General features: G+C 47.0%; 2 protein-coding genes across 6 annotated transcripts in view; one reads left to right on the top strand and one right to left on the bottom strand.

Annotated features, from left to right (window-relative positions):
• Wdr19 (WD repeat domain 19) overlaps positions 1-23,689 on the top strand; it is a 66,576-nt gene extending 42,887 nt beyond the window's left edge. Inside the window, exons 22-37 of one of the 3 annotated variants that reach the window (XM_038317729.1) lie at positions 227-367; positions 447-529; positions 950-1,033; positions 2,186-2,332; positions 2,977-3,101; positions 5,060-5,172; positions 7,335-7,403; positions 9,416-9,493; positions 10,578-10,674; positions 11,768-11,892; positions 14,596-14,677; positions 15,624-15,774; positions 17,994-18,117; positions 18,641-18,717; positions 19,009-19,133; positions 23,401-23,689. In XM_038317729.1, coding sequence (XP_038173657.1) covers positions 227-367; positions 447-529; positions 950-1,033; positions 2,186-2,332; positions 2,977-3,101; positions 5,060-5,172; positions 7,335-7,403; positions 9,416-9,493; positions 10,578-10,674; positions 11,768-11,892; positions 14,596-14,677; positions 15,624-15,774; positions 17,994-18,117; positions 18,641-18,717; positions 19,009-19,120 — 1,608 coding nt within the window. In that variant the 3' untranslated portion in view covers positions 19,121-19,133; positions 23,401-23,689. Of the gene's footprint in view, positions 1-226; positions 368-446; positions 530-949; positions 1,034-2,185; positions 2,333-2,976; positions 3,102-5,059; positions 5,173-7,334; positions 7,404-9,415; positions 9,494-10,577; positions 10,675-11,767; positions 11,893-14,595; positions 14,678-15,623; positions 15,775-17,993; positions 18,118-18,640; positions 18,718-19,008; positions 19,134-20,478; positions 21,299-21,323 lie in introns of those variants that run through there. The other 2 variants (XM_038317730.1, XM_038317728.1) reach the window with 2 other exon arrangements.
• Rfc1 (replication factor C subunit 1) overlaps positions 21,621-27,177 on the bottom strand; it is a 73,901-nt gene continuing 68,344 nt past the window's right edge. For all 3 annotated transcript variants that reach the window (XM_038317731.2, XM_038317733.2, XM_038317732.2), the window contains exons 23-25: positions 26,013-26,226; positions 24,581-24,772; positions 21,621-23,090 (exon numbers count right to left, since the gene is read on the bottom strand). In XM_038317731.2, the coding sequence (XP_038173659.1) occupies positions 23,007-23,090; positions 24,581-24,772; positions 26,013-26,226 (490 nt within the window). In that variant the 3' untranslated portion in view covers positions 21,621-23,006. The remainder of the gene's footprint in view (positions 23,091-24,580; positions 24,773-26,012; positions 26,227-27,177) is intronic.

Raw genomic sequence — 27,177 nt, 5'->3', positions numbered from 1 at the left:
GCATCCTCACAAGGAATAGCAAAATTTCCTATTAAGTATATAAAAGATCAAGATCTCTGAGAAGAAAAAATAACTTTGTAGTAATTGATTTTTTTAAGTGTTAATTTCAAAATTGTGAGTTTCTTAAGACATCAGATGAAAGTAAATCTGAAAACGACAGAGGAGAGGAGCCTGACCTCTAGCTGCTGGAGTTCACTGTGTTAGAGGCATTGCCTTGTTGTTGCAGGAACACGACGAAGTGTGCCTGGCCGGAGTAGCTCAGATGTCCATTAGGATGGGAGACATCCGTCGAGGGGCTAACCAAGCCCTCAAACACCCCAGTAGGGTCCTTAAAAGAGACTGTGGAGCCATCCTGGAGAACATGAAGGTACTCTTTTGTCTTCATAAATATTCATGTGGCCAGGTCATAGCAGAGTTAGTGTCTTACGTTCCCTTTATTATTGTAGCAATTTTCAGAAGCCGCCCAGCTGTATGAAAAAGGCCAGTATTATGACAAAGCCGCCTCTGTCTACATCCGCTGTAAGAACTGGTAAGGGCTGGCCAGTTTGCTTCTGAGTAGCTTTGGAAAGGGGTGTGTCTGGGCTCTCCCCACTTGTCTCTGCCGCTCTTCCTACTGTCCAGGCTGTTCTCTCAGTTGGCTCCATCTCTGTTGTTATTACACAGATGAGTTCGCATCCATAGCTGCTTCCCAAAGAGCATCCTAAATCAGATAAAGTACTGGGAAGAGACAATCCTATTTCCCAAAAGAGTTAAGGCAGTGCCTTCATCTTCCCTCTCTGTTGGTGGGGGAGGGAGAGTCAGGAGAAAAGGAGGTTAAATCTGGTTTGTGTCTAGGAGTCAAGACGTTTGTAAGCTCAAAGCTGCCCCTGGAAAGGAGAGCGAGTTGTGGGCAGCTAACTCCTCCTGGTCGGGAATGGTGCTGATCTTGTTCTCAACTCTACTTTCCTAGGGCAAAAGTTGGTGAACTCCTGCCTCATATCTCCTCTCCAAAGATCCACTTGCAATATGCCAAAGCCAAAGAGGCGGATGGAAGGTAGGTACAGTTCCCCACGTCTGTAAAAGCCTAAGCGAGCACAGGCTTGATAGGTTAGCCATGTGTGCAGACACATTAACACATTTAACAAAGTCCTGGTCAGCTGAAGTACCGAACTGTAAACACTTCTGCCGTGACAGACCTGTGTGTGTGAGATCCCGTCTGCTGTCTCTTCTAACCAAGGCTCGGTACCTAAGTTCTGGCACAATATGGCATGAACATGGTAAGAAAGATTTCTTCAAGATGCAGAAGGAGCAAAGAATAGACACGTGGATCCCATACTGTTTAAGCCACAGTGCAATCCTAAATATAGCTAGGTACTGAAAATGTCTACAACTTAATAGGCACAAGAAACTAAAAACCACTACTAGGAAAGGGGACTAAAAAGAAAAAGGCAGGACTCCGAGGAGGAAATACAATGAGCTGCATTCCTGTGAACACTGCAAGTTCCTCCCCAATGGTAGTGCAGGCATGCCACCATATTTGATGCTTATTTTTATTTTGAACTAACAACAAGTATCAAAATGCCCTTGTTGGGTGTGGCTGATGGAAGTGTAAATTTCTTCAGTCTTTGGAAATTAATGTCAGAAGTTTTTATCTATTAAAAGGGCTTAACAGATAACCTCTGCTAAGGGGTTAGTAATGTCTTCCACTTTTAGAAAAGTAGCCTTGGGAAGTAAATACTAACACGCACTTAAATGTCATGCTGAAATTGGAAGGGCAGAAAGTTAGTCTGAACCCAGAAGTCCTGAGTGCCATCTAGAGGTGAACACGCAAAGATTTTGTATCTTGCTGTCAAAGTTTTCTATCATTGTGAAGCAGTCTGTAATTTCTGTTTTCTAAAATAATTCCACACTGCTATTACAATCTTCCCATTGAAAATAAAAAACACAGTAGAATGTAGACAAGTTGCATTCTGTTAATTCATAGGAAAAATAAAATTTATTATTGGTCCCTTACACTTCATTTATACAACCCCTTAAAAAGACTGTGTTTTAGTAGGAGAGTACCAGGTATTTGATTCTGAAGGAGAAGAAGTTCAAGAAAATAGAGTAACTGCTGTCACCACAACAGAAAATAGAAACATGTCCCCGCATTTGCTGGCTCCCAGCATTGAGAGCCTGCACCTGACCCGCGTCCCGTCTCTCCCAGGTACAAAGAAGCCGTGCTGGCTTATGAGAATGCGAAGCAGTGGAACAGCGTCATCCGCATCTACCTGGACCACCTCAACAACCCCGAAAAGGCCGTCAGCATCGTCAGAGAGACCCAGTCTCTGGATGGAGCCAAGATGGTAGCCAGGTGACAGCACACTTGTGTGTTTGGACCGCCAAAAACCAAGTGTAAAGAAAGACCCCTCCCCATCAAGTGTATAAAGTCTTTTTCTGTTCTTATTAGCTCTAGACAGTGCAGTGCAGTGACTGTTGCGGTCAGCGTGTGTGAATGTGTCGAGTATAAAGTATGATGCAGAATACAGCTATGGGATGAGTTTTTATTTTTACCTAGTGAAAAATATTTTGTTTTATAGGTCCTGGTACTTGTTAGTTCTCTCATTACTGGGATAAACTACCTACAAAAGCAACTTGGGGGTTTTAGTTCGGCTTACAGTTGATGAGAGAACTGTCAGTCACACAGGGAAGCAGGTGGGCAGCAGGTCCGGGGAGCTGGCTCCACATGAGGACCGGATGGCATGCGGTCAGAGTACAGAGAGGCGGATGCTGGGCGCAGCTCACCTTCTCCTTTCACTCAGTCTGGGGTCCCAGCCCACTGAATGATGCTGCCCACATTTTTGTGGGTCATCACACTTCAACCCAGTTTAGAGACTGCCTCAGACATGCCCGAAAGTGTGCCTCCTGGATGATTCTAGATCCTGTCGAGTTGATGAAATTGACCACCACAGTCAAACTTGCCACGAGAGGCCAGCTAACTAATATCCTTCGTCACAGGTTCTTTCTCCAGCTTGGTGACTATGGGTCTGCCATCCAGTTCCTGGTCCTATCCAAATGTAACAATGAGGCCTTCACCCTGGCTCAGCAGCACAACAAAATGGAAATCTACGCAGACATCATTGGTAAACGCCATTGTTTTCCCTGCGTTCTCATAAATACTTCATTATCATAGCAACATGACTCTTAGGATAGAAAGCCTAGATGGGTGTGCATGCAAGCACTCCTCTACAGACCTAAGCCATGTATGCACATATGCTGTTGCTGGGTTCCAGGCTCCCTGCAGCCTAAAGGTGAGGTAGAATTATAAGGGCAACCGTCAGAAATGTGGGGTCAAGTCCAAGAGGCCACATTTCCCAAACCCTGCTATTTATCAACCAGAAGTGGTGAGCAAGACTTCACCATGAAGGCGATGGGAAACACAGGATAATCTTAGACAATAAAACCATTTTCAGGGGTTGGGGAGATGATGGCAAGGGGTCCAAAGCACTGGCTGTTGTCACAGAGGTCCTGAGTTCAGTTCCCAGCACCCACATGGCTGTCACCGTGGTCTGCAGTTCTAGTTCGGGGGATCTGACACCTTCCCGTGTGGCCTGTTTGAGGACGTGCATACATGTGGTACATATAAACGTGCAGGCAGAACACTCAGGCACATTAAAAGTAACATTTTTTAAGAAAAGAAAATGTTTTCATAAAACATAGAGTTGAGATAGCAGTTCAGAAATGTAGGTCACTTTAAGAAAGAGCGCTAGACACAGATTACACTTTTTAAAGAGTTTGCCGGCGCCAATTTTCTGTTCTGAGAATACATGTTTGTATGATTCTTAGATATATGTGCGTAGGTGAAATCCCGGATCCAATCCCCAGCAGTTCAATCTTAAAAGCGGGGGAGGGGGGTGTTCTCTCATATAATGAGCACTCATACTGACCCGGTGAAAAGGCTCAGCAGGTGAAGGAGCCAGCCACCAGCACAGACAACCAAAAGCCTCAGTGAAGCGGAGACCTGACTCCCTCCCTTGCCCTCCAACCTCCATATGCACAAGCCCCACCACCACACACGGAAGTAAATAAATGTAATTCTTAAATTCTTTTTTAAAAGAACATTTGGGCTGAAGAAATGGCTCAGCAGTTAAAAGCACCACCAGCTGCTCTTCCAGAGGACCTGGGTTTGGTTTCCAGCACCCACATAATGTAACTCCAGTCCCAGGAGATCCAGCACCCTCTCCTGGCCTCCATATATTGCACCCCTATGGTGCACAGACATTCATGCAGGTTGAACACCCATACACATAAAAATAAATAGCAAAAATTCTTTTAAAAGAAGTTTTAAAAAAAGAACATTCACGCTTGTGTGGCTGTCAAAAGTGGATATCTCAAGAACTTTGTGAGCCTCCCTCACTAAAACTGTCCCCACTGACTGATGACCCACGTGCCTGTCCCCAGCCTCTGCTGACCGTTATTCTGCTTCAGCTTTATGAATTTGGCTATTTCAAGTATCTCATATAACTGGAGTAATAAGATATTGTCCACTTGTTTTTTTTTGGGTTTGTGTGTGTGTGTGTGTGTGTGTGTGTGTGTGTGTTTGCTTTCCTAGAATTCACAAAATGCCCCTGTGAATTGATAAGAGCCATGAGAAAATTTTTTCAGACTTCAAGGGAACATGTCATTAAATAACTCAAGAACATACAGATCTAAAGAAAAAAATGAAGGACAGACAAAAGCAGTGTCAGACCTGGAGGTTACGGCAGAGAATGAGTTTGAGGCCAACTTAAGTTATATCATAAGGCCCTGTAATGGATGAGTGGGTGGATGGGTGATGGATGGATGGATGGATGGATGGGTGGATGGGTGGGTGAGTGAGTGGGTGGGTGGTGGGTGGAACAGCAGGCTGGAATGTGTTCATGTTGGGTTTTAATTTGGCTTCTGGTTGTTCTGCAGCTCTAGTAAGGCTTTTCCTTACTGAGCCATGTCACTGTCCAGCCTCCTGTGTTCAGGTCGCCTCTCACAGGTACTGGCTTTAGATTCACAGTGGCAGATCACTAGGTTTCACTCGGGTGTGTCACTCAGCGAATGTGTCTTCTAGGCTCTGAAGACACAACTAATGAAGACTACCAAAGCATCGCCTTATATTTTGAAGGGGAAAAGAGACACTTCCAGGCTGGAAAATTCTTCTTGCTGTGTGGCCAGTATTCACGGGTTAGTATTTGCCAAGGAAACATCCCCCTGGACACCACAGGAGGATTGTAGGACATATTCTAAGTACAGAATGCTCCCGGACACTCAGACTGGAAATCTCATCATTGGCTTCTGTTGTTGGCACTGGAGATCAACCCAGGCTCTCAACATGTGTAATTGGAAGTTTTTACTCTTTACTCTTTGAGGGGCCCACAACCCAGCTCCCAAATAAACACATGGAGACTTAGTCTTATTTATGAATGCCCAGCCTTAGCTTGACTTGTTTCTAGTCAGCTTTTCTTAAATTATTCCATCTACCTTGTGCCTCTGGGCTTTTACCTTTCTCTGTTTGTATATAGCTTTTCTTGCCTTCTATTCTGTGTCTAGCTGTGTGGCTGATTGGCCCCTGGCATCCTTCTCTCCTCCTTTTCTCCCTCCCTTTATTTTCTCTCTCTCCTTCTATGTCTTCTCTCTGTCTGAGAGCCCTGTGTATCCCTCTTCTGCCTTACTATTGACTATTCCGCTCTTTATTAGATCAGTCAGGTGTTTTAGGCAAGAAAAAGAACACAGCTTCACAGAGTTGAACAAATACAACATTAAAGAATACAACACATCTTTGTATCATTAAATACATATTCCACAGCATAAATGAATGTAACACATCTTCAACTAATATTCCACAACAAACATGTTAAGCCCCCACCTCACTCTTCAGAGCCATCTTTGAAATTCCCTCCTCCACACATACATAAACAGGCTCCCTAAATCCTCTCCCTGCCCCATTTATTCAAAGTACCATTAACCTGACCTGGAGCCAGGTTTCCCTGCTTCCAGTTACATAGTCCACTGTGTTCTCTGCCTCTAAGTCATCCTCTTATTCCCCAAGTAGAACTCGCTTTGCCTAAGGCAAGAAGTAGTGTCCAAAGACATCGGGGTTGAGATGCCTGTCACTGCTGGATCTCGCGTATCCCCCTGAAGGGAACAGACACTGCTTACCCCTGTTGAACTACTGCGCTCAGGAGGCTGAGCCCAGTAGGGCCTGATCACAGTGTCCTTCAAGACAAACAGAAGCCTAAGGCTCTTGAATTCAAAATACTGCCCAGATTTTTGCATAATTCCTCACTGGCCAAGGAGAGCATGTCTGTTTGTAAACACAACCCACAGACTACCAGTTTGCCATCTGTGGCCTTTTAGAAGATATCCAAATTCCTTAGCTGGCACGCAAGCTAATTCCCCATCAGTTGAGCAGCCAGCCTGGGCACGCCAAGATGGCCTCCAGCTGTTTCTGTAGAAGCTGCACGAGATGCCTGCAGCAAGGCCTCTGCAGCCTCATCTTCCGTCTGTTTCTGCTCTGCTCCCTCAGTGACTACCTCAGACTTGTCCTTTCTGCACGTCTTTGTCCCTCTGTCACCTTTATGTCATCCCCCCCCCCCCCCCCACAATCGTCTTTGCCTCCTCAGAACACCTATAACTGACCTCCCACATAGCCCTCGGCTGTCTAAGTTTCTCCACAGGCGTGTGTTAGGAATTAAGATGGTTCCTGTTACTGCCACTGCCTCACACCCAGTTACAATATATCTAACACAGAAGGTGGGCCACATCAGCCTTCCTGCTGTTCTTCAGAGACTCCAGCACAGCCCTTCCCCACATGACAGGGTATCAGTAAATATTAAATGAAAGGACTTAGGGTTCGTCCAGCCATAAGCATCTGCCTGGCATGCATGAGGCCCTGGGTTCAATTCTGAGACACACACACGTACACAATAAAAACAATGAATTAAAATAACGAAATCTCCCTAAGGAAAAGAACGCATTTTACATTTTCATCTATCATAAATCACAGCTCGGTTCTTCAGAAGGTTCTCTGGATCTTTCCATGTTTTAGAACTAGACCCAGCCTTTGAAGTGGCTCTGTCAGGGTGGTGGCGCACACCTGTGATCCCAGAACTCAGGCAACAGAGGCAAGTGGGTCTCTGTGAGGCCACAGCCTAGTCTGCATAGTGAGTTCCAGGCCAGCCAGTGCTACACAGTGAGACACTGTCACAAAAGAATGAAGGCAGAGACCCGGAACTGTGCAGGCCCCTGGTTGAGGTTAAGACATGCCTCCATTTAGTCTGTGTTAGAGCTGATTGCCCAGTGCATGTACCTGGCAAATGCTAACTGCTGCCCATCTCTCCTTTTAGGCACTAAAGCACTTCCTGAAATGCCCAAGCTCAGAAGATAATGTAGCAATAGAAATGGCGATTGAAACTGTAAGTAAACGCTGAACTGAAACGTTGAAGAATGCTAGTAGTTTATTTGGTGTTTGTTGGTATTGGTTTTAATTTTTGAAGAGCTTTCCCAGAGCCAGGAATGTAGCTCTGTTGGTAGAGTGTACTCAGGAAGCCCTGGGTTCAATCCCCAGCATCGCTTGGTGGTTCATGCCTGTAATCCCAGAAGATGGAGATAGGAAGACTCGGGATTATCCCCTGCTACATAGTGAGTTAGAGGCCAGCCTGGGCTACATGAGACCCCTGTTTTAAAACCAAACAGAACCAGGTGGTGGTGGTGCATGCCTTTAATCTCAGCACTTGGGAGGCAGAGACAGGTGGACCTCTGAGTTTGAGGCCAGCCTGGTCTACAAAGTGAATTCCAGGACAGCCAGGGCTACACAGAGAAACCCTGTCTCAAACAGAAACTTCCAAATATATGCAAAACTTCACCAAGCCGTACAACAAACTCCTGTAGCCATCATCTGACTTCGACAGCTGTCAGCACACAATCTTTATTCACACCCTGTCCTCTTTCCTGAATTATTTTCAAGCAAACAAGATCTATCCTTCACATCAGAATACACTGACTTATCAAAAGAAGATCCTGGGGGTCGCCCTTTGGGTAAAACTTGTTCATAGCAAATCTGCTCCATCTCCCATAAACCCATGCCTGTGTAGCGCTCACGCCGAGTGTTAGAGCTTGCCAGGAAGCCTCCACATTCTGAAGCTGAAGTGTTCCCAAACTGAAAACTCGCCGGGCATCATGCTGACGCTTGAAAAGTTTCTTTTCTCAGGGTCCCAGGGAGGAGGTGGCTTCGTGGGTAAGAGCCCTTGCTGTGAAGGCCAAGGACCCGAGTTCAGATCCTCAGCACCCACATAAAATCCAGGCATACTCACATGCACCCGTAGCGCCTGCACTGGAGGTGAGGGTAAGACAGGTAGATTCCAGGAGCTTGCCGGGCAGCCAGCCTGGCTGGAACGGCAGCTTTGGGCTCAGTGAGAGCCTGTCTCAAAAACGTAGGGTGAGACCAATAGAAGAAGAAACCTGACATCTTCCTTTGGCCTCTGCCCACAGGGATGCATATACACTACACACACACACACACACACACACGCACGCACGCACGCACGCACGCACGCACGCACGCACCAAAGTTTGAGTTCAGATTCTCAGATTGGGATGCTCAGCCTGCGTAAGACCCAGCACGTAGGCTCAAAATATGGATCTGTTCGAAAAGGATGTTACTCACCAATCTTAGGAGAGGTTTTGGTGGCGGTATTGGTGATGCTGGGTTGTTTAAGATTTATTTTTATTTTACGTGTATGCATGTTTTGCCAGCATGTGTGTCTATGCCCCACATCTGTGCAGTGCCTGTAGAGCCAGAAGAGAGCATTTGATCCCCTGAGACTGGAGTTCCAGGTGCTTGTGAGCTGTCATGTGGGTGCTGGGAACAGAACGTGGCAGCCAGTGTTCTTAACCACTGAGCCATCTCTCCAGCCCCTGGTGTGTGTGTGTGTGTGTGTTTTTATGATTTATTATGTGTATATGGGAGAAGGAACCAATAGAAGTCAGAAGATGTTGGATCCCCTGAAGCTAGAATTTAAGACAGTTATGAGTTATTTGATGTTGGTGCTAGGAATTAAACTCAGGTCCTCTGGAAGAACAGTAAATAATATTCTTAACTGCTGAACCATCTCTCCAGCCCCTTAATGATTTTTATAAACCTCCAAGAAGTACATTCTCTGTATACAGATGAAAAGCTCATACTTTGATACAAGCAGCTAAGAAAAACTACAGCTTCTAAGGATGGGATTTTACTGCAGAAGACTACAAACCACTGCTAAAGACTCCAGGCAAAATTGTATTTCAGGTCATTTACTTGGATCTTCTTAGGTGGTTTGTATTCCATTTCCTTAGCAGAAAGTGGTTTCCTCTTCTACCCAGCCCTCATTTCCTATCCCTGCTAAGTTAAAGATGCAGAATTTAATGAGGTTTCTCTCTTGTGAACCAGGTGGGCCAGGCCAAAGACGACCTGCTGACCACTCAGCTGATAGACCATCTGATGGGGGAGAGCGACGGCATGCCGAAGGTACAGGAGGTTCTTCACTGCGGTGTTCACCCCAGTCTGGCCCCGTCCGGTCCTCTTTTTTACCTGTCATGGCTTTGCAGACCTGTAGAAGTCTCACCGTGTCACCCTGGAAGCGGCCATCCCCACACTCTAGAGGATGCCATGAATGTGCCCTTTAGAACTGACCAGGAACCTGTGTAAGAGCCGCACCCTTGACGTAGCCGTCACCCACCAGTTTTCCTAAACTGTGGCAGTTTCGTTTATTGTGGGCACTGAGGCAGCAATCACTGAAGCTGTTGACTTAACAAGGAGCCCTAACAACTGGAGTATTTTATTCATATTTTAATTTCAGAAATAATCTAAACATTAAGTATAAATCACTATAAGGGCAGTGGCTAAGAGCATATGACAGAATCCATGGCCCCTGCAGGTTACTATAGAAATCTGTCTGCGCTGCCTGGCGAGGACAGAGGTGATGCCTTAGGAAGTGCCCGGAGCCCTTTGTGCCCCTTTGCTTCTGCTGTGACAGACGCTGGCCACTAGTGTGGGGAGACATTAGCCCCCCTCCCAGTAAGCTATCACCCTTATCATATAGATAAAGCCACTGAGACCCAGGGGGACTCTGGTGACTTGCCAAAAGACACAGTCCCTTGTTTGCCATCTCACACCCCAGCCATTATGTCCGCTAATTTTAATAACCTGGAAACCAGCCCCAAGTACAGAATGAGCCAGCCCCTGTTTGGACTTGGGTGGGAATGGCTAAGGGGGCTTGCATCGGTGTTAAGATGCCCTTCCCACCCAGGAGAGCGGTGTGGAGCAGGAGTAGAATGTATCCAGGTGACGCTGCTCCATGCCCCTCCCCAAGCCCAGAAAAGGCTGCGTGCAGCAGGTAGACTGCATCCGGCGACACTGCATGGTCTCACTCTGTCCCTCTCCCTTCGTGTTCACCTTACCGTCCACAGCATGAGGACACAGCAGGTCTGAAGGCTTAGCCGTTTCCTAATCATTTAGTTCCTGTGCACGCTAAGCTGAACAAAGGCTCCTGTTACTGGGAGCTGGATGTAGCCATGACTGAAAGACACAATTGTAAGTCTTTCTCTCCCAGGATGCCAAGTACCTGTTCCGCTTGTACATGGCACTGAAGCAATACCGTGAAGCTGCCCGGACCGCCATCATCATCGCCCGAGAAGAGCAATCTGCAGGTGCGTACCTAACACCGACTGGCTTCTGGGCCCTGCCCATGCAAGAACAGTGCTTTACCGCCAAGCTGCTTCTCCAGCACCAGGTCCCTCATCTTTCCTTTCTACCCAAACAGGTAATGGGATAAAGCCCAGAAAAGAGTAGCTAACTTCTAGCCTAGGCTTGCTCTGCCCCCAAAGGACCAAACAGATTGTTTTTTTTTTTTTCTTGGATTCAGAGAAGGAAAAATCATTCCCTGTCTGAAGGGATGTGGGTAACTGTGCTGAGGCCTTCTCTTGCTGGGAAGTTTCTTCTCTTGGTAACGACGTCCTGGGAGCTCAGAGGCTACTGAGAACTGGGCCACAGTTCTGCCTTGAGGATCAGGGATTAGATTAGAAGGAAGAGAAAGAAATTAAATTCAGAGTTGCTACTCAAAATGACAAGTGCTAGACTAGAGAGAGAAATGTGATCAGAAAGGACCAGGGCCCCCAAGGGCACAGGAAGGGTCTGCACTGGGGAGATGGAGGATGGGGTGAGGATGATGGAGGGAGTTTGGGGTGAAGGAGCAGAGAGAGCAAGAGATGAGGAGACCGGTGCTCTGGGCAAGACCAAGAAGGGCTGGGAAGGTGGCAGGCTAGCTCCAACGGGGCTCTGAGCCTCTGCTAAGAAATTTTCGTTTGATCTCACTGCATTTGAGGGGGGTCTTGTTTGGTGGTACTGGGGATGGCACCTCACACACACTAGATATCGTGCCACTGAGCTGTGGTTTTTGCGGCCTCAAGGTGTTGGGCTTGGGGGTGAAACTTGAGGTTTCAGAAACCCTGAAAGGAAGACTGATTGGTTCGGGGCCACAGAATAGTGTGTGGGCTCTAACCATGGGCCTGAGGAGGAGGCTGAACTTGAAGGATTCGAACTCGGTGCACTGTGGGGGTGACCTTAAGGCACCATCATTCTTTCCCTAGAATGACTCACTGGCTGTTATTACGATCACTGAAAGCAGAGAAAGCTGTTGCATTGCCATATGGTTGAAGGCTGTTAGTAGCATGACTAACAGCCTGACTTGCCAGGTGAGGGTCTCACGCCTTCTGCAATAACACCTTCTGCTCCTTTTCCAAGGGAACTACCGGAATGCGCATGATGTTCTCTTCAGTATGTACGCAGAACTGAAGTCACAGAATATCAAAATCCCCTCCGAGATGGCTACCAACCTCATGATCCTGCACAGTTACATACTCGTAAAGGTGAGGCTGGGCAGAGTGGTGTGGGATCTAATTGGCCAGGAGGCCTGCTCACCCAGTGGGCTTCCTTCCGGTGCTTCTCTGAGCTTTAGAACCGTTCCCTGCATCTCTATATTCTCAAGTAGCAAAGCAGCATAGGCCAACTCCAGTTATATTTTATACCAAAGGGCAAGAAGTAGTTACAATAGATAATAAAAGGAGAAGCCTGGAGAGACAGCAGTGGCTTCCTCCTGGGAAGACGATGTGAGGCAGGGTTCAGAACACTAAAGCCACTCAGGTGGGAGGAAAGAGATGGGTGCAGACTTTGCCGTGTGTGTTTCTCCGGGTTTTGGTTTTTATTATTGTTTTTGATACAGGATTTCCCTACATAGGCTGGCTATGTAGTTGTATTTTTAGTTGTAATGTGGAGCCTTTCTGTTTGGTTGCTTTTATTTTTATATTTTGTGTGTGTGTGTAGATTGGGATTGAGCCTAGGCCTTACACATAATAGACAAACACTGTACCTCTGAGCTGCATCCCATCCCTGTATGTTGAGATTTGTTTGCTTGTTCTGTTATTGTTTGTTTTAAAACACAGTCATGCTGTTATTCCTGGCTGGCTGGAACTTACCATGTAAAACAAGCTGGTTTTGAATTGTGGCAATCTTCCTGCCTCTGCCTCCCGTCACCTGTGCCAGGATTACAGCAAGTACCACCATGCCTGGCTTCTGTTTTAAGATTTATTTTTATTATTTTTAATATGTGTGTGAGTATGTGCACAAGTGTAGTGCCCACAGAAACCACGGGCATCGGGTCCCACCGGAGCCGGAGTTATGATCCACCCCACTGGTACTGCGAATTAAATCAAGTCACTGAGCCCTCTCTCTAGCCCCTCCATATGTATATTATACACTTAGGTCTTTGTAAAGATGCAAACAGGCTTCAATTAACAAATTTCCCAAAACGTCAGTGCTATCCGAGTTCTTCTCCCTGTGTCGGTGCTAAGTCAGTTGTCTTCCCAGTTCAGCAAGCTCATTCAACCTTGACGGCCCCTCACAAAGTTAAGCAGATTTGGATCTTAACTATCAGCTAGTTAAACACAGCTCCACAGACCTTTCTAGTGGTGGGACTGTTAGTGTTTGTGCTGACCTGTGGTGGCCTCAGGTGGCTCGTGTGGCTGTGGAGCACTTGGCATGGAGCTGGCACAGCAGGCAGAGTGAACTTTTAACTTTACATAGTTTAATTGTTAGACTTGAGTAGCCACGGTAGACTCACAGGTCTGAAACACTTATTATAAAGAGTAGGCATTTAGACCCCAACATTCAGCCCTGGAAGTGTACTTCCCTTCGGGGCATCGAGGGGACCAAACGCTGGAAAGGCAGAGGGATAATCCCTAGCTTTAGACATGAGAGATGAGTTCAGTGGCTCAGGAGTAAGTGCATAGCCAGCAAAATGGAGAAAAGTTCAAACAAGGTGATGGAAGATGAAGCTGAGCAAGAGCGGGTTCTGAGAGGAGCTGAGCAAGCAGAGCTGGCCCCCAGCTCCCCTGGCCCTCAGCTCCCCTGGCCCTCAGCTCCCCTGGCCCTCAGCTCCCCCGGCCCCCAGCTCCCCTGGCCCCCAGCTCCCTTGGCCCTCAGCTCCCCCGGCCCTCAGCTCCCCCGGCCCTCAGCTCCCCTGGCCATCTCTCCACGCTGAGCCAGCCTTGCACCCCCTCCATGGTGGAGCACCCTCGTGCCTTCCCCTTTGTGCCAGTTTCTCACAAAGCAGCAAGCACTTCCTAAAATTTGTGACTGTGGCTACCAAAACTGCTTAACCCTTGGGAGGGCCACAGTGGCTCATACTTTGAATCCTAGCACTTGGGAGGCTGAGGCAGATGGAACTCTTTGAATCCCAGGACAGCCTGGTCTACATAGTGAGTTCCAGGACAGCCAAAGCTACATAGAGACCCTGTCTCAAAACAAAACAAGGCAGGCAGTGGTGGCGTAAACCTTTAGTCCCAGCACTCAGGAGGCAGAAATGAGCAGATCTCTTGAGTTTGAGGCTAGCCTGGTCTACAGAGTCAGTTCCAGGACAGTCAGAACTACACAGAGAAACCCTATGTTGAACAACAAAACAAAACAAACAAAAAAAGACAAAAAAGGTTGAATCATGTCAAGGCTGAAAAAACTGATGCTTAATTGTCACAGTATCCTTATGGCTTTGGGGCTGGGCCTCTGCCTATTGCAGCTTTGTCCTGCCTTCAGCCCCCCTTGCTTCCCAGACCCCATCCAGATTTGCCTGACTTCAGTCCCTTCCCACCGCAGGCTGAACTCACTTCGTTCACAGCCCCTCTCTTCCTCCTCGACCTTGGCTCACTCAGTGCTCAGCTCTCACTACAACTTAGACAAATTGTTAGCCCCCAGAGGCTGGTAAAAGACGGACCAGGGATTTACTTTGGGTCCCAAGGCAGAATACAATACTGGGCATTGCTATGGTGCCAGATGCCAGCTGTTGAAGGACATAGGACATAGTCAGGGTACAGGAACCAGCTGTTGAAGGACAGAGGACAGAGCCATGGAGTCAGGTGTCAGCTGTTGAAGAGAAAGTAGGACAGCAAAGTCCCAGTGGCAAGGTTTGGGAATCTCAGCTCAGTCATGTCTGGGCCACAGGCAGTGAACTGTTTGGGGAAAGAAAGCATGGATTGGAGCTAATATAAGGCTGCAAGAATGAATGACGTGATTTATTTCAGATTCATGTTAAAAGCGGAGATCATATGAAGGGGGCACGCATGCTCATTCGAGTGGCCAACAACATCAGCAAGTTCCCGTCCCGTAAGTCCTGTCTTAACGGAGCTCTGCGTACACTTGGGGCTCAGTGCTGAGGTGTGCACTCCCCCAACCAGGCGTGCTCAGAGCTCCCTGTGTTGTCAGATCATTTATCTCCACAACAATCCAGAAAGTGGCAGGCTGGGGTCCCCACGACCACCCCGGAATTTAATACTTCTCCCAGAAACTCTGCAAGGCTCAGCTCACAGTAGTGCAGTCACTAAGATCTATTACACCAAAGGGAAAAGGGCGGCAGGAGAGCAAGATGACCAGGAAAAGCCCAATGGAAACCAAGTGCAGAGAGACGCTTTTGAGAGTCCCCTGTGCGCATGACATGGAACCCGGGTCATAGCACTGCCAGGTCTGAAGCGTGTGTGCCAGGAGCACATCAGATTCCAGAGCCAGGGTTTCCCCTGGAAGTTTGTCACACAGGACCATCCTGCCTGGCAGGTCAAAGGGAAGTAACATGTGCCCAAGGTCACATTGTCTAACACTGGCATCTACTACTTTCAAGCCTGGCTTCCGGGAAAGGTCTCTTTCTCCCAGAAGACCTGTTTTTAGAACATTCTTAAATGAACAGCCTTCTTCACACAGTGTGACAGGTGTCAGCAAACTTGCTGTAGAGAGCCAGATGTCAGACATATTAAGCCACTTGGTCTGTCACTAGTCAGTCACCCCGTGGTGTGACCGGGGCTGAGCTCTGATGGAGCTTTAACTTCTGAACACAGAAATCTGAACCTCATACAGTTTTAACACATCACACAAAACATTACTGTTATTTCCTTCAACCAGTTAAGAATGCAAAACCCATTCTTAGTTCCCGGGCCATACAAAAGTCAGAGAGCCACTCACCACCCTGTCCTCTTTGGGTTTGTTTTTGAGATGTGGCTCGTGTGGCCCAGACTAACAGTGCACTCAGCTGTCCCCTTTCTGCTCCCTGCATGTCCTGCAGACATCGTGCCTATCCTGACATCGACTGTGATTGAGTGTCACAGGGCGGGCCTGAAGAACTCTGCTTTTAGCTTTGCGGCTATGCTGATGAGGCCCGAATACCGCAACAAAATTGATGCCAAGTACAAGAAGAAAATCGAGGCGATGGTCAGGTGGGCAGACACACTCATGTCAGCTGTCCAGACGGGACTTGTAATTTCCATAGGCTCAGCAGATAAGGTGGGTAGGGGTAGGGGTCATTTACTGTCAACCTGACTGAATTTAGCATCACCTAGGAGACACACCTTTGGGTATGTGTACAGGGTGCATCCCCGCCCCGAGTGCAGGCTGGAGCCCCAAGCCGGGTGACAGGAAGAGTGGGGGAGCTGAGCATCCCTCTCTCTGCGCTCCAGCCGCCTCCCCTCAGCTGACTCCGGCTAGGCATTTTGTCACTAGAGGGGTAGCTAATAATAGGAAGTAAAAGCGACAGGAACCCCACTGATGTCTGAAGTCAGAACTTACGGGAACCATACACAAGGCATCATCGACCAGGGATGGTGCCACTGTGTGCTGATGCCATTTTCCCAGGGGCCATCCAGAGCATACAGGGCTCCTCTTCCCTCAAGGTTGCGAGACAGCTGCCACATCTACACATCACCTCTCCATTCAAGGCAGGAAGGAGAGAATTAAGGAGTCCACGGGTCTTTTTTGCCTTTGTGTCCAGGACTACTTCACTTTGATTTCCAATATAGCCAGAGAGCCTCCCTGTGAAGTATTCTGTCAAGTGTGAGCAATGCTATTTTGGTAAGAGGAAAATGGCTCTTAGCCAGCATTGTCTGCCATAAGAGAGATGAACAAAAGCATGGAAACTCCACATTAGCACAGAACACTGCCAGCAGAGCCTCCAGATCCAAGCACTGTAGAAGGCAGGCCTGGCTTCAGAGAGCAGCAGGGATCAGGGAGGCCTGCTTTTCTAGAAGACTCTGCTGTGCCTGTTCCACAGACCCTGCACAGCTATGGGGAAGTGGGGAACACATGGCAGAATGTCTCTCCTCGTGGCAATTAGTAAGCAGAGAGAGGGACAGACAAGGGGCCAGGGCATGACATTCTTCAAAGATATGCTCCCTACCCGTGCCCCACAACTGACTTCCTCTTTCCGCAGTTCCAAATCCCCAGTCATTCAGAGCCTACATGATCAACATTTCCCAAAGGGCCTCTCTGAACACCGCTGGCAGTGGGGCACACTTTCAGTACACAGCCCATTGTGGGGAACACTATCTCCTAGACAGCTGAAGTAGAACACATCACTGTTCCTTTTGGAACAAAAAAGGAAAAATCAGTTGTGTCTCTGTACTACTTATAGTGGCAGCATAACTAGGGGACCCTTGACCCAGCCAGGCAAGTAATGGCAATGGCAAGCAGAAGCAAGCAGGACTTGAGTGCTGTCCTAGTGAGTTACTATTGCTATGATCAAACACCGTGATGAGAAAGCAAGGGAGAGAGGGCTTATTGGGCTTATACTTCCGTAAATGATCAATGAAGCAGGAACCTGGAGGCAGCAGCCAGAGGCCAAGGAGACACGCTGCTTACTGGCTTGCTCCCTATGGCTTGCTCAGCCTGCTTCCTTATAGGACCCAGGACACCAGCCCAGAGGCAGCCCTACCCATCAGTCACGAACTAAGAACATACCCTACGTCTGTCTACAGCCCAATCTTATGAAAGCAGTTTCTCATTGGGGCTCGCTCCTCCCAATGACTGGAGTTTGTGTCAAGTTGACTGACATAAACCTGCTAGCACAAAGGCTAATCCTGACAGGAAATGCCCCATGGCAGAGCTTTGAGGCTGGTCAACCTAAGTGTCTTCAAACCAAGTCAGTCTGACCCAGGGAACTTTCCAGTATATAGGGTAACATGACTACAAGATGGACGGATAGCTTAGTGCTGACCAGTGCCGACCCCGGAGAGACTTACTCTCTTCCCCACACGACAGGAGCAGCCTGTAGCTATGTGCTCCAAATGGCAGCTGCTAGCCACCAGTGACTTGAAAACGGAATAAGCTTTAAGACCTAGTCCTTTGAACTACAAAGTTAATACAGCCCACTGGCCCAGAAATGTCTGTTAAGACAGCTGGGTGGCCTTTACTTGAGTTATACAGAAGGGAGGCACAGAGGGGAAATCCCACAGTGGCCACTGCTGTACCACAATGAGATCGTGCCACCAGTGCGGTCCTCGTGAATGCCAGCTGGACCTGGCCAGGCCAAGTGTGCTCCATCCTCCCAGGAACTGGGAAGTCTCTGAGCCCGCGAAGTTTTTTCCAGATAACGCTTTTCTCTGCTCACCGCAGTGCAGGGAATCAAGTGGTGTTTGTAAATGACATGTGATGCTTTCTCCAGGAGACCGGACACATCCGAGACAGAAGAGGTCACCACCCCATGTCCGTTCTGTCAGTTTCTTCTCCCAGAATGTGAGCTGCTTTGTCCCGGCTGCAAAAACAACATTCCCTATTGCATTGCAACAGTAAGTGTCTTTGTAATAATAATGTCCCTTTCCAGTGGAATATTTGATATGCCAGTGTTTCTTCACCTTTGACACTATCTTCTGACTCATTTTCCAGAAAACATTTAGCATGAAATTCCAGGCAGCCGAGGTGAGGCTCGGAGCACACAGGAATCCAGGAGTTAGGCAGCAGCACACGCAGCAGGCTGAGGTGTGCTTTCACATGCTTTTTCTGCCACCTGGTGGCTTCGTGACACAGTGCAGTCTGCTCCTTGTAGGCTTGCCTGTGCTTTATCCTCAGGTCAGCTGCTTTGGTGAGAGCACACACACACACACACAAGACCTACTTATCAGAAAACTAAAATGTCAAATTTGTTCATCCTATGACTACCATAAGCTATAATTTGAAGGAAATTCACATACTGGAATAAAAGGCGGTCTAGTCCCTCTGTAAGCACGAGTCTAAGTGGAGCCCAGCTGCAGCCCTTCGGCTGCACCCTTCTAGACGGATGAAGTAGCAATAGCGTCTTATTAACGTTTCCAGGGCCGGCACATGCTGAAAGACGACTGGACGATGTGCCCGCACTGCGGCTTCCCTGCGCTGTACTCTGAATTCAAGATGTAAGTGTGCGTCCTTCCCGTCACGTAAATGAGGCCAGAAACAGGTCTTTTCTGGATCCTCCCGCTCCTTCCCTCTGAGGGCTCCTCTGTGTTCTTAAAGACCCAAATTTGTCTTCTTGGACAAACCTTGTGACCTTTGAGCACATTCTCCCCCAGGGAATCTTCCCTGACACAAGTCCTTATCCCGCCTCAGGGGGCGGAGGCATTAGGAGGTGTAGGCAGAAGTGGCTGATTTTCCCATGAGCTTAACCCAAAGATAGACAAATAACTGCGTTTATCTCCCCCAAACAGCTTACTAAACAGTGAAAGCACATGTCCCATGTGTTCAGAAAGATTAAACTCTAGTCAACTGAAAAAGATTTCAGACTGCACGCAGTACCTACGGACAGAGACGGAACAGTGAGCCACAGGCCCAGGTAAGGCCCCACTGCGCACTTTTCTCCTGGGCTGCAAAGCCCAGGGTCCACCGCTTAATCCTGCATGCTGGCAATGGCTCCTTCTGTGCAATGTGTAACTCTCAACTGTCTTAACAGACTTATTTATTTAAATGTTAAAGTAGTAATATGGTTTCCCAAGTAGCTAAAGTTATTTAGCCAAGCATCATGAATTCTAACTAGACTGTTTTACCAAACTGTATCAGGTTCTTTTTAATAGCCCCTTAAAGCTAGAGCCAGCTCTCTTTTAAATGGCAGTTTTGCAGTTGACTATTTGCAGTACAAAGTTTGACTTCCAGAGATGTTGAAATCCCAGGGTGTTTTTTTTTTTTTTTTTTTTTTTCCCCTAAGTCTCGCTTTGGCCACACAAAATTGCAGATAGTCCTTCTACCTCATTCTGATGACAAGGATTTTTGTTCACAGGGGATTAAAGTCCTGGGATTAAAGGCTTGCAACACCATCCCTCACTTTATTAGGATTTTTTTAAAGAAAGATCTCTAATTAGTTTCTTAGTTTTCTGAATGTTGAATTTTGTCAATGAATCATGTGATGACAAAGGTTTCTCCCTTTATTCCATTTAGTGGGTTATAATGATAAAATAAAACCAACTTTTATTCAGGGGATAAATTCACCTCATCACGACATGGTTTCTAGCCATCCCTTGGCTCAAGGACTTTACCCTCAAGTGCAGATACAGGGCCCTGAATCTAACCCAGCAGATTCTTTGAAAAGATGGCATCCTCCAGCTGCTGGTGCTGGTTGCTTATAATACCTTTGGGCAGTTAGTTATTACATTTTGTCTCAAATTTACACCTGCATCTGTATGTCTCTACCACTTCTAAAAGTGGAGCCTTGTTACTAAAGCTCCAGGCTCTCTCCCGATACTGTCTTTGCATCAAGGTACATGGTAGATTACAGAAGCCTGAACTGCGCCTGTCAGAGCTCCTTGAAGCTATGTCTTCAGTGAGTCAGGATTACGCACTGCTGTGGCGTCTCCTCACACAGCGAGCACTGCTGAAGCTATTGCTCCCCGGCTTCCTTCAGAGAAGGAACCTTTGTCCAATTTCAGAAGAAAACATGCTCTCTACAGCCTGCCAAGCGTCCTTGGCATGTTCACATACCTGACAGTAAGGTGGCTTTATTACTGCTCCTCCTGCTTGACAGCAGGGTCTCCACAGTGTGCCGTGCAGCTCAATACTGTAGGTCCATAGGACTGGACGTCTGCAGGACTCACGCTCCAGGCTCCAGAAATGAGCAAAGTCCAGCTTTCTTATGGGCAGGACAGTATTGAGACCTCCCTAAAGGCATCTATTTGTCCCTTTCTTAGACAGCTCCTGAGTAGACAGCAACTCCCTCAGGAGGCTGTGTCCACCCTGGCAGACTTGGAGAGTGGTCCTCCCTGGACACAGTGACATACAGTGACACGACCTGCTGCTGGCTGCTCTGTGTATGTCCTCTTCAAAGTCCCACACAGTGTGTGCTCTGTACCGTTAGTAGTACATTGTAAATATCCAGTTTTCTAATGACTTTTTTATTTAAGGATCTTCTTTAAAATAAAACTGTTGACTAGATATTTGTAATATTTTCCTGGATTTGGATACAGAGAAAGTGATGGAGGAGGTGGCTTGGAGCCCTTATAGAGTCTGTCCCTTGAACCAAAACACAAAGACAATTCATCTGTATAAAATGCATAAACCTAGTGTCTGTCCATTCTGATGCCCGCTATGGATTCCTACTGCAAAATTAAATCATCTGGTTTCCCCTAGAAACAATTGTTATGTCCCCAGAGCACATGGCACACTCGCCTGTAGGAAGTCTGTGCTTACCACACCTTCAGCGTGACCTGTGCATACCCAGTGTCGCCAGTCTCAACAGCCAACAGACATGTCAGTCACCCGAACCACAGCCAGCAACTGAGCATCCCACCTTCACACCTCCAGCTTTATCTGTCTTCTTGGGGCTCACCAGAGGCTGTGCCCTCACTAAGCAGTACAACTTAATGAGAAAGTTCCAAGCTTCTTGCTATCTCCCCACACTACTGAGGTCACCTGGCATCTGTGTATTCTGAGATTTACAGGCCTCAGCTTTCCCTTGTGAGGACACTCATCCTAGAACTTCAGGGGGGTACCCATCATTCTAACTCTAAGAAGTCAACAGATAATACTATTGCAGTTCTGCCGAAATCTCTCAAAAGGATCTACAGAGACTTGTCTGAGACACGGCATCGATGGCCATGACTTGGTCTCTACACAGAATGCGCAGAGGACCTGGGCAGCGCGGGGCACCACAGGCCACTTCAGGAGCTGCAAGGAGATTCCATCCCAACACAGACATTTAGGTCTGCACGAATGCCAAGGCATTCAAGCCTACCTTCTGTACGGCATGCTTAGGAGGGCTTCAAAGAGGAACCCAATAGACCACCATTGCTATCCTGTTGCTATTGTCCTGTATTAAACAACATACAGTCTCTAACTCTAAAAAAAATTTATTTTTACAGCTTGTTCACAACATTCATAATTTAAATTATAACTATATTAAATAAGCAAACACTATTTTTTGTTCTGAAAGCAAGCAGAATGCTGGGCCTTTCCTGGAATGTATATCCAACTGAGGGAGGCATGGTTTGCATGTCCAAAGGAACAGAAATGGAAGAATGCGCACGAGTATCCCCTCTGGGTGAGGAAACCATCACCGCAGCAGCCAAGTTTCAACAGAGAGGGCAGGACGCAGAGGCTCAGGCTTAAGCGCAGTGTTTATTTCCATACTGACCCGATCTCCGGGAAGTATACTTTCACCCTGGTTAATATACCTGCAATGTCTCCAGGACTTGTCTCCTCTCCCAACAAGGCCATGAGTCCTCAAAGGCAGAGCATGGTCCTCATATTGTTTCTGGCATACACCTCACAGAGGCAGCATAGACCTCTGAGCACTTACTGATTTAAAAAGCTAAGCACCCAAAGGCCAGGTTACATCCATGGCCCTAGGGTCCTTCAACAAGCACAGTTCTAGATATAGCCTGAAATTCCAGTAGGGAGACGAGCTCCTCACAGGACAGTATCTCCCAGTCAGAATGAACCTGTGAAGCTGACCCATCTAGACTACTGGTCTCACCCTGAAGGTTGAGACTGCAGAAGGACAGCATGTGTGACCTCTCAGCGACCACCTACAGCAGCAGTGTGATTAGTGCAGAGGGAGCTGTGATGTGAGCTCTCCACCTGGAGAACTGCGATTCACAGGGTTAGGCCAAATACTTTACTCTAATCAAATTAATAAGGAAAGTAATATACTAACATAATATTTTGCTGTACAAGATGACAATCTTAAGAATGATCCATGCAGTCCATGGACACTCGATTCCTGATACTTCCTTTGCCAGCTTGACAATGAACCAAGAATACTCAGCTCCAGGTGGTGGCTGCTTTGTATTAAGGTTTATTTACAGAATTTCACCATAAAATAAGAACTACTGAGTTTTTAAAGAAATCAGCCCTGGTCCTTTAACAGCCATGAGCACAAACTGTTGGGCTACAAAAGATGCCTCAGTCCCTCTGCACCCAGACTTAACTAAGATCGGACTCTGAAGCCCGTGTGCTCCTAGTTCTGACTCCACACGGTCACTCTGAATCCCAGCACGCTAGCTGGGTTGGCAGGGACTGTGCAGGCTGAAGCGTCCTGTCCCCTCTATAAGAGGAACATGAGAGCTGGCTAGCGAGCCTGCCTAGCTGTACCGTCCTCTATGATGGGACCACCAGGCCACCCCACTGTGCTGCACATGGCTACTCTGGTAAAGGGCACGGCTTTCCAGCGGGGCTAGTTGAGAGGGTAAGACACAGCTATTGGTACTGAACAATGGTTTCATTTCTTCCAACTTCTTCCTTTTCCTTTTTTGGACTCCTTATCTTTGTCTGGTTTTGAAGACTTTGAAGATCCTGTCTTTTTCTGTTGGAGGAGAGACACGCAAAACAGTTAATATGTTGATGAGTACATAAAATGACAGCATAGTCTGTATCTACAACTTAATTAGAAAAGTAAGGTCACAGGTATCTACTGCTGCCCCTGAGAAGCAACAAGCCAGCTACTTACAGAGAAAACATCTAGACCTACTCAGATCTAGACCTAAGGTGTGCCCCGTGTAAGGCAGTTTCCTGGATTCAGAACACAGTGTTCGTAGGAAAGCCAGAATACTCAAGAGGTGGCTTACAGATACGGTAATGTCTACATGACAAGCTTCTCTTTTAATCTCTCACAGAAGATCTAGGCACACTCATTTTGTGAAGCGGGGAGAGACGAGAAGAGGGAAACCAATCCAATTACAAGGGGCCTCTATTCCTAGATGTGCGACACGGGAGAAGAAAGCCGCGCACAGGCGAAAGGAGAGAAGGCTGCAGCCCGGTGCCTTGGCAGCTGCGAACAGTAGGCTGACTCCATGCCTCATTCAGATCTTTACTAGCAAAGGACAAATTGTCAACTTCTGCTCTGAGAGACTTTACAGGCAATTCAATGGCTGTAGGCAACACGAATAATTGAAGTGAACAATAGTTTGTTTAAAACGTTTTTCTGTTCATGCTATAAAAATGCACTGTGGTATGAAAGCATATACCAAAATCCAAGTAAGTATTAACAGCACCCTTCTGGGGCAGGTGAGATGACTACTTGGTGGGAAATACTTGCTGCACAAGCTTGAAGACCTAAGCTCAGATCAACACACACATAAAAGCAAGGTATGGCAGGTAGCACACTTCTCTAAGATCGGTGCTAGGGAGAGGAGAAACACACACACATAGATCCTAGGACTCACTGGCTAGGCATCTAACCAGAGCAGCAAGCTCCAGGTTCAGTGAATGACCCTGTCTCAAAAACGAAGGAAGACAGAAACAGAAGACACTTGGAAAACCATGATACATGTATTCTTGTAGTACACATACATGACCATCACTGCGATTGCCTACTTTCTTGCTATTTGGCTCCTCCACTACTATAAGAAGTTCACTTTATAAAAATGAAACCGCCAGACATGGTAACACACACACTTGGGAAGCTGTGGGTGGCAGAGGCAAGGCAGGTGGATCTGAATTCAGGGCCAGCCTGGTCTACAGAGAGAGTTCTAGGAGAGCCAGGGCTACACAGAGAAACCCTGTCTCAGGATGGATGGATGGATGGATGGATGGATGGATGGATGGATGGATGGATTTAGAAAATGATGAAAATATGTGTATATATGTATATATATTATGTGTGTATACATACATATATACATATGTATGTATGTATTTGTATGTGTGTAAATGAAGCCTATCCCATCTTCAGTTACAATGAGCGAGACATACTTGCATTTTCAGCTTACCCTGCGGAACAGGCCTTATTATTCCCATATCACACAGGAGCAAAGCTCATCTTTGAGGTGCTCCTGCCATAGCTGAACACACTACCTTGATCATGGCATCAGTCTCTATGGCATCCTGCTCCTTCTCATCAGACTGACTGTCATCTTCCTGTGACTCTTCATGGTACTCAGAATCCAGTGCTGGGCCTGTGCTGAGTCTCGATGTCTTGACTGCCTGAAGCGAGTACGGGGTCAGGTGGACCTCCTTATTATAAGCTCTTGTGAAGGCTGCTTTCACCTAAAGAAGAGAGGTAGGTGGTTACCCTGAGTGCTGGACAATGTGTTAACATCAGTAAAGCTGAACCTTTGAGAAGCCCAGGAAATCCCTTTAAACTACATGCAAAATAGTTACATACATAATAGAACCGGAAGTGCATTCATTCTCCTCTAGAGTTGTGTGTGTGTGCTGCTAGAGGTCAAGTGTAAGCCTTGTGCACACTCGGCAACTCCACCGTCACTGAGCAGCCGTGTCCCCAGCGCATAGCATTTATTTTTATATTATTTACTTATCTGAGAATTTTGAACCCACAGCTCAAGAAAAAAATTAAGAAGAAGTGGTTAAGACAGGAGAAGCAGCACACATCTTCAACCCCAGCACTCTGGAGGCAGAGGCAGGAAGAGCTCTGAGTTTGAGGTCAGCCTGGTCTACAGAGCAAGTTCCTAGACAAGGGCTACATAGAGAAACCATGCCTCTAAAAATCAAAAGAAGAATCAGTGGTTAATCTGTGATCGATAAACAAGTCAAAAAGAGCTCACTCTAAGATTCAAGTTGGTCTTGACCACAAACCATGGAAACCGGCACACATGGCAGTAGCACATGCTTGTGATCCCAGCCACTTGAGGAGACAAAGGAGAGAACACAGGTTCAAGGGCTGCCTAGACTATAAACACAGTGAAGGTCAGTCTGGGCAACTTAATGAGACCACGTCTCAAAAAGTTCAAAAGCAGCTGGAGAGAGACCTCAGCAGTAAGAGCACATGTATGGTACACAGAACGTTCTAGGTTCAATCTCTAGTTCTGGGAAAAGAAAACCAGTCTGGGGAAGGGAAGAGAAGGGAAGGAGAGGAGAATGGAGCGGGGAGGGGAGGGAAAAGAAGAAACAAAAGAAAGAGAAAGAAGAGAAAAGTTAGAGAAAACTTGATAACCCCCAGGCTGTAAGCACATTCTACGCCACCACCTCAAGTCTGCCCCCCACCCACCCCCGCCCATCAAGAACATAATCGTTTTTGCACCTTACACCTGTTCTCTTACTATTCCCCTTGAGGTCAAGATAAAAACACAAACTGTAGCATCAAATTCTGCAATTCATCAAATCCTCTGACCACTATCCTAAGACACTGTCTCTGGAAAGCACAGGCCAGAAAGGCAGCAAGTGTTCAGGGAGGAACAAATGTCTAAAGCAACTATAATCCTCTCAAGCACTGCTAGGACAGCAAGGGCATTACCAGTGACCATGGACAGTGGGCGGTACATCTTACCTTAGGATCCAGCTTGGAAAAGGGACTGGGCTTGCCACCCCAGCTGCTAACTTCCATGATATTCTCAAAGTCTTCTCTCATTAAATAATATGTGTCCATAAGTGTGACAACATGCTGAACTCCTTCTACCCCTTGTGAGGTCAAGGGTCGCACAAGTGCATCTCTGATGTGTGACAGGTAATCCATGTTCACCGTCCTTTTGCTGGAGTAAGTTCTGAAACACACAGGACAGAAGGACACACATCTTTACTTTTTAAATCGTGTCAATGGCACCCCATTAACAACCCCCCCATGAGATCATCACTACCAGTCAATCAGATTCTTTTGCCTTTTCAACATGTAATTATTTTACAGCATGTAAATTACTTCATAGGTCCTTTTAATAAACAGTATTTTGTCCTTAGGAAAGCAGCTCTCAGGGCGGTCAGATGCCATACAAGCCTGAGCTGGACCCCAGGACCAACAAGTGGAGAGAGAACCAACTCTATCCTTTGATTGACAGGCACTCTCGCATGCAGATGTACACACATAACCACCCAACCAGTAACCACTCTTTAATCACTACACAATACTGCGGTCAAAATGAGTCAATAAAATAAGACATTCATATGAGTCAATGGGCTGAAATACAAAAAGGTTTTAGCCAGATATGGTGGTGCATGCCTTTGATCCCAGTGCTCTGGAAGAAGAGGCAGGGAGATCTCTTTGGTAGTTCAACGTTATGCTGGTCTACATAGAAAGCTCCAGACCACACAAGGTTACATAGTGAAAATATCCCTCTCTCTCTCTGTCTCCACACACACACAAACATACACACACAATTTTTAATTTCAATAAGCACTGTAAATTAACTAATAAACCAGAACTTACAAATTGGTTATGTATTTCTATGCATCCACTCTAAATTGCTGATCCAAGTCTAATAATAATAATGTTCAGTGGAACTCCCGCCGTTTAACAGGGGTGCTGGGACAGGCAGTTTCTCCTTTGCTCTGACTGGAAAGCAAAGACGGGTTCTACTTCCATCTTACTCAACATCCAGCAATTGTGCCTCTGTGCTTAGCCTTACCACAGCCATATCAATGCATCGTTCCCAGCCCCAAAACACCAAAGGCATCAGGAAACAGCAGGGAGAGTGCCTACACTGAGTGCCACTCCTGCAGGA

The sequence above is a fragment of the Arvicola amphibius genome, chromosome 1 (genome assembly GCF_903992535.2).
Source record: "Arvicola amphibius chromosome 1, mArvAmp1.2, whole genome shotgun sequence".
NCBI classification, from domain to species: domain Eukaryota; kingdom Metazoa; phylum Chordata; class Mammalia; order Rodentia; family Cricetidae; genus Arvicola; species Arvicola amphibius.
The sequence above is the reverse complement of the archived record's forward strand: the minus strand, read 5'-3'. Positions and strand labels throughout refer to the sequence as shown.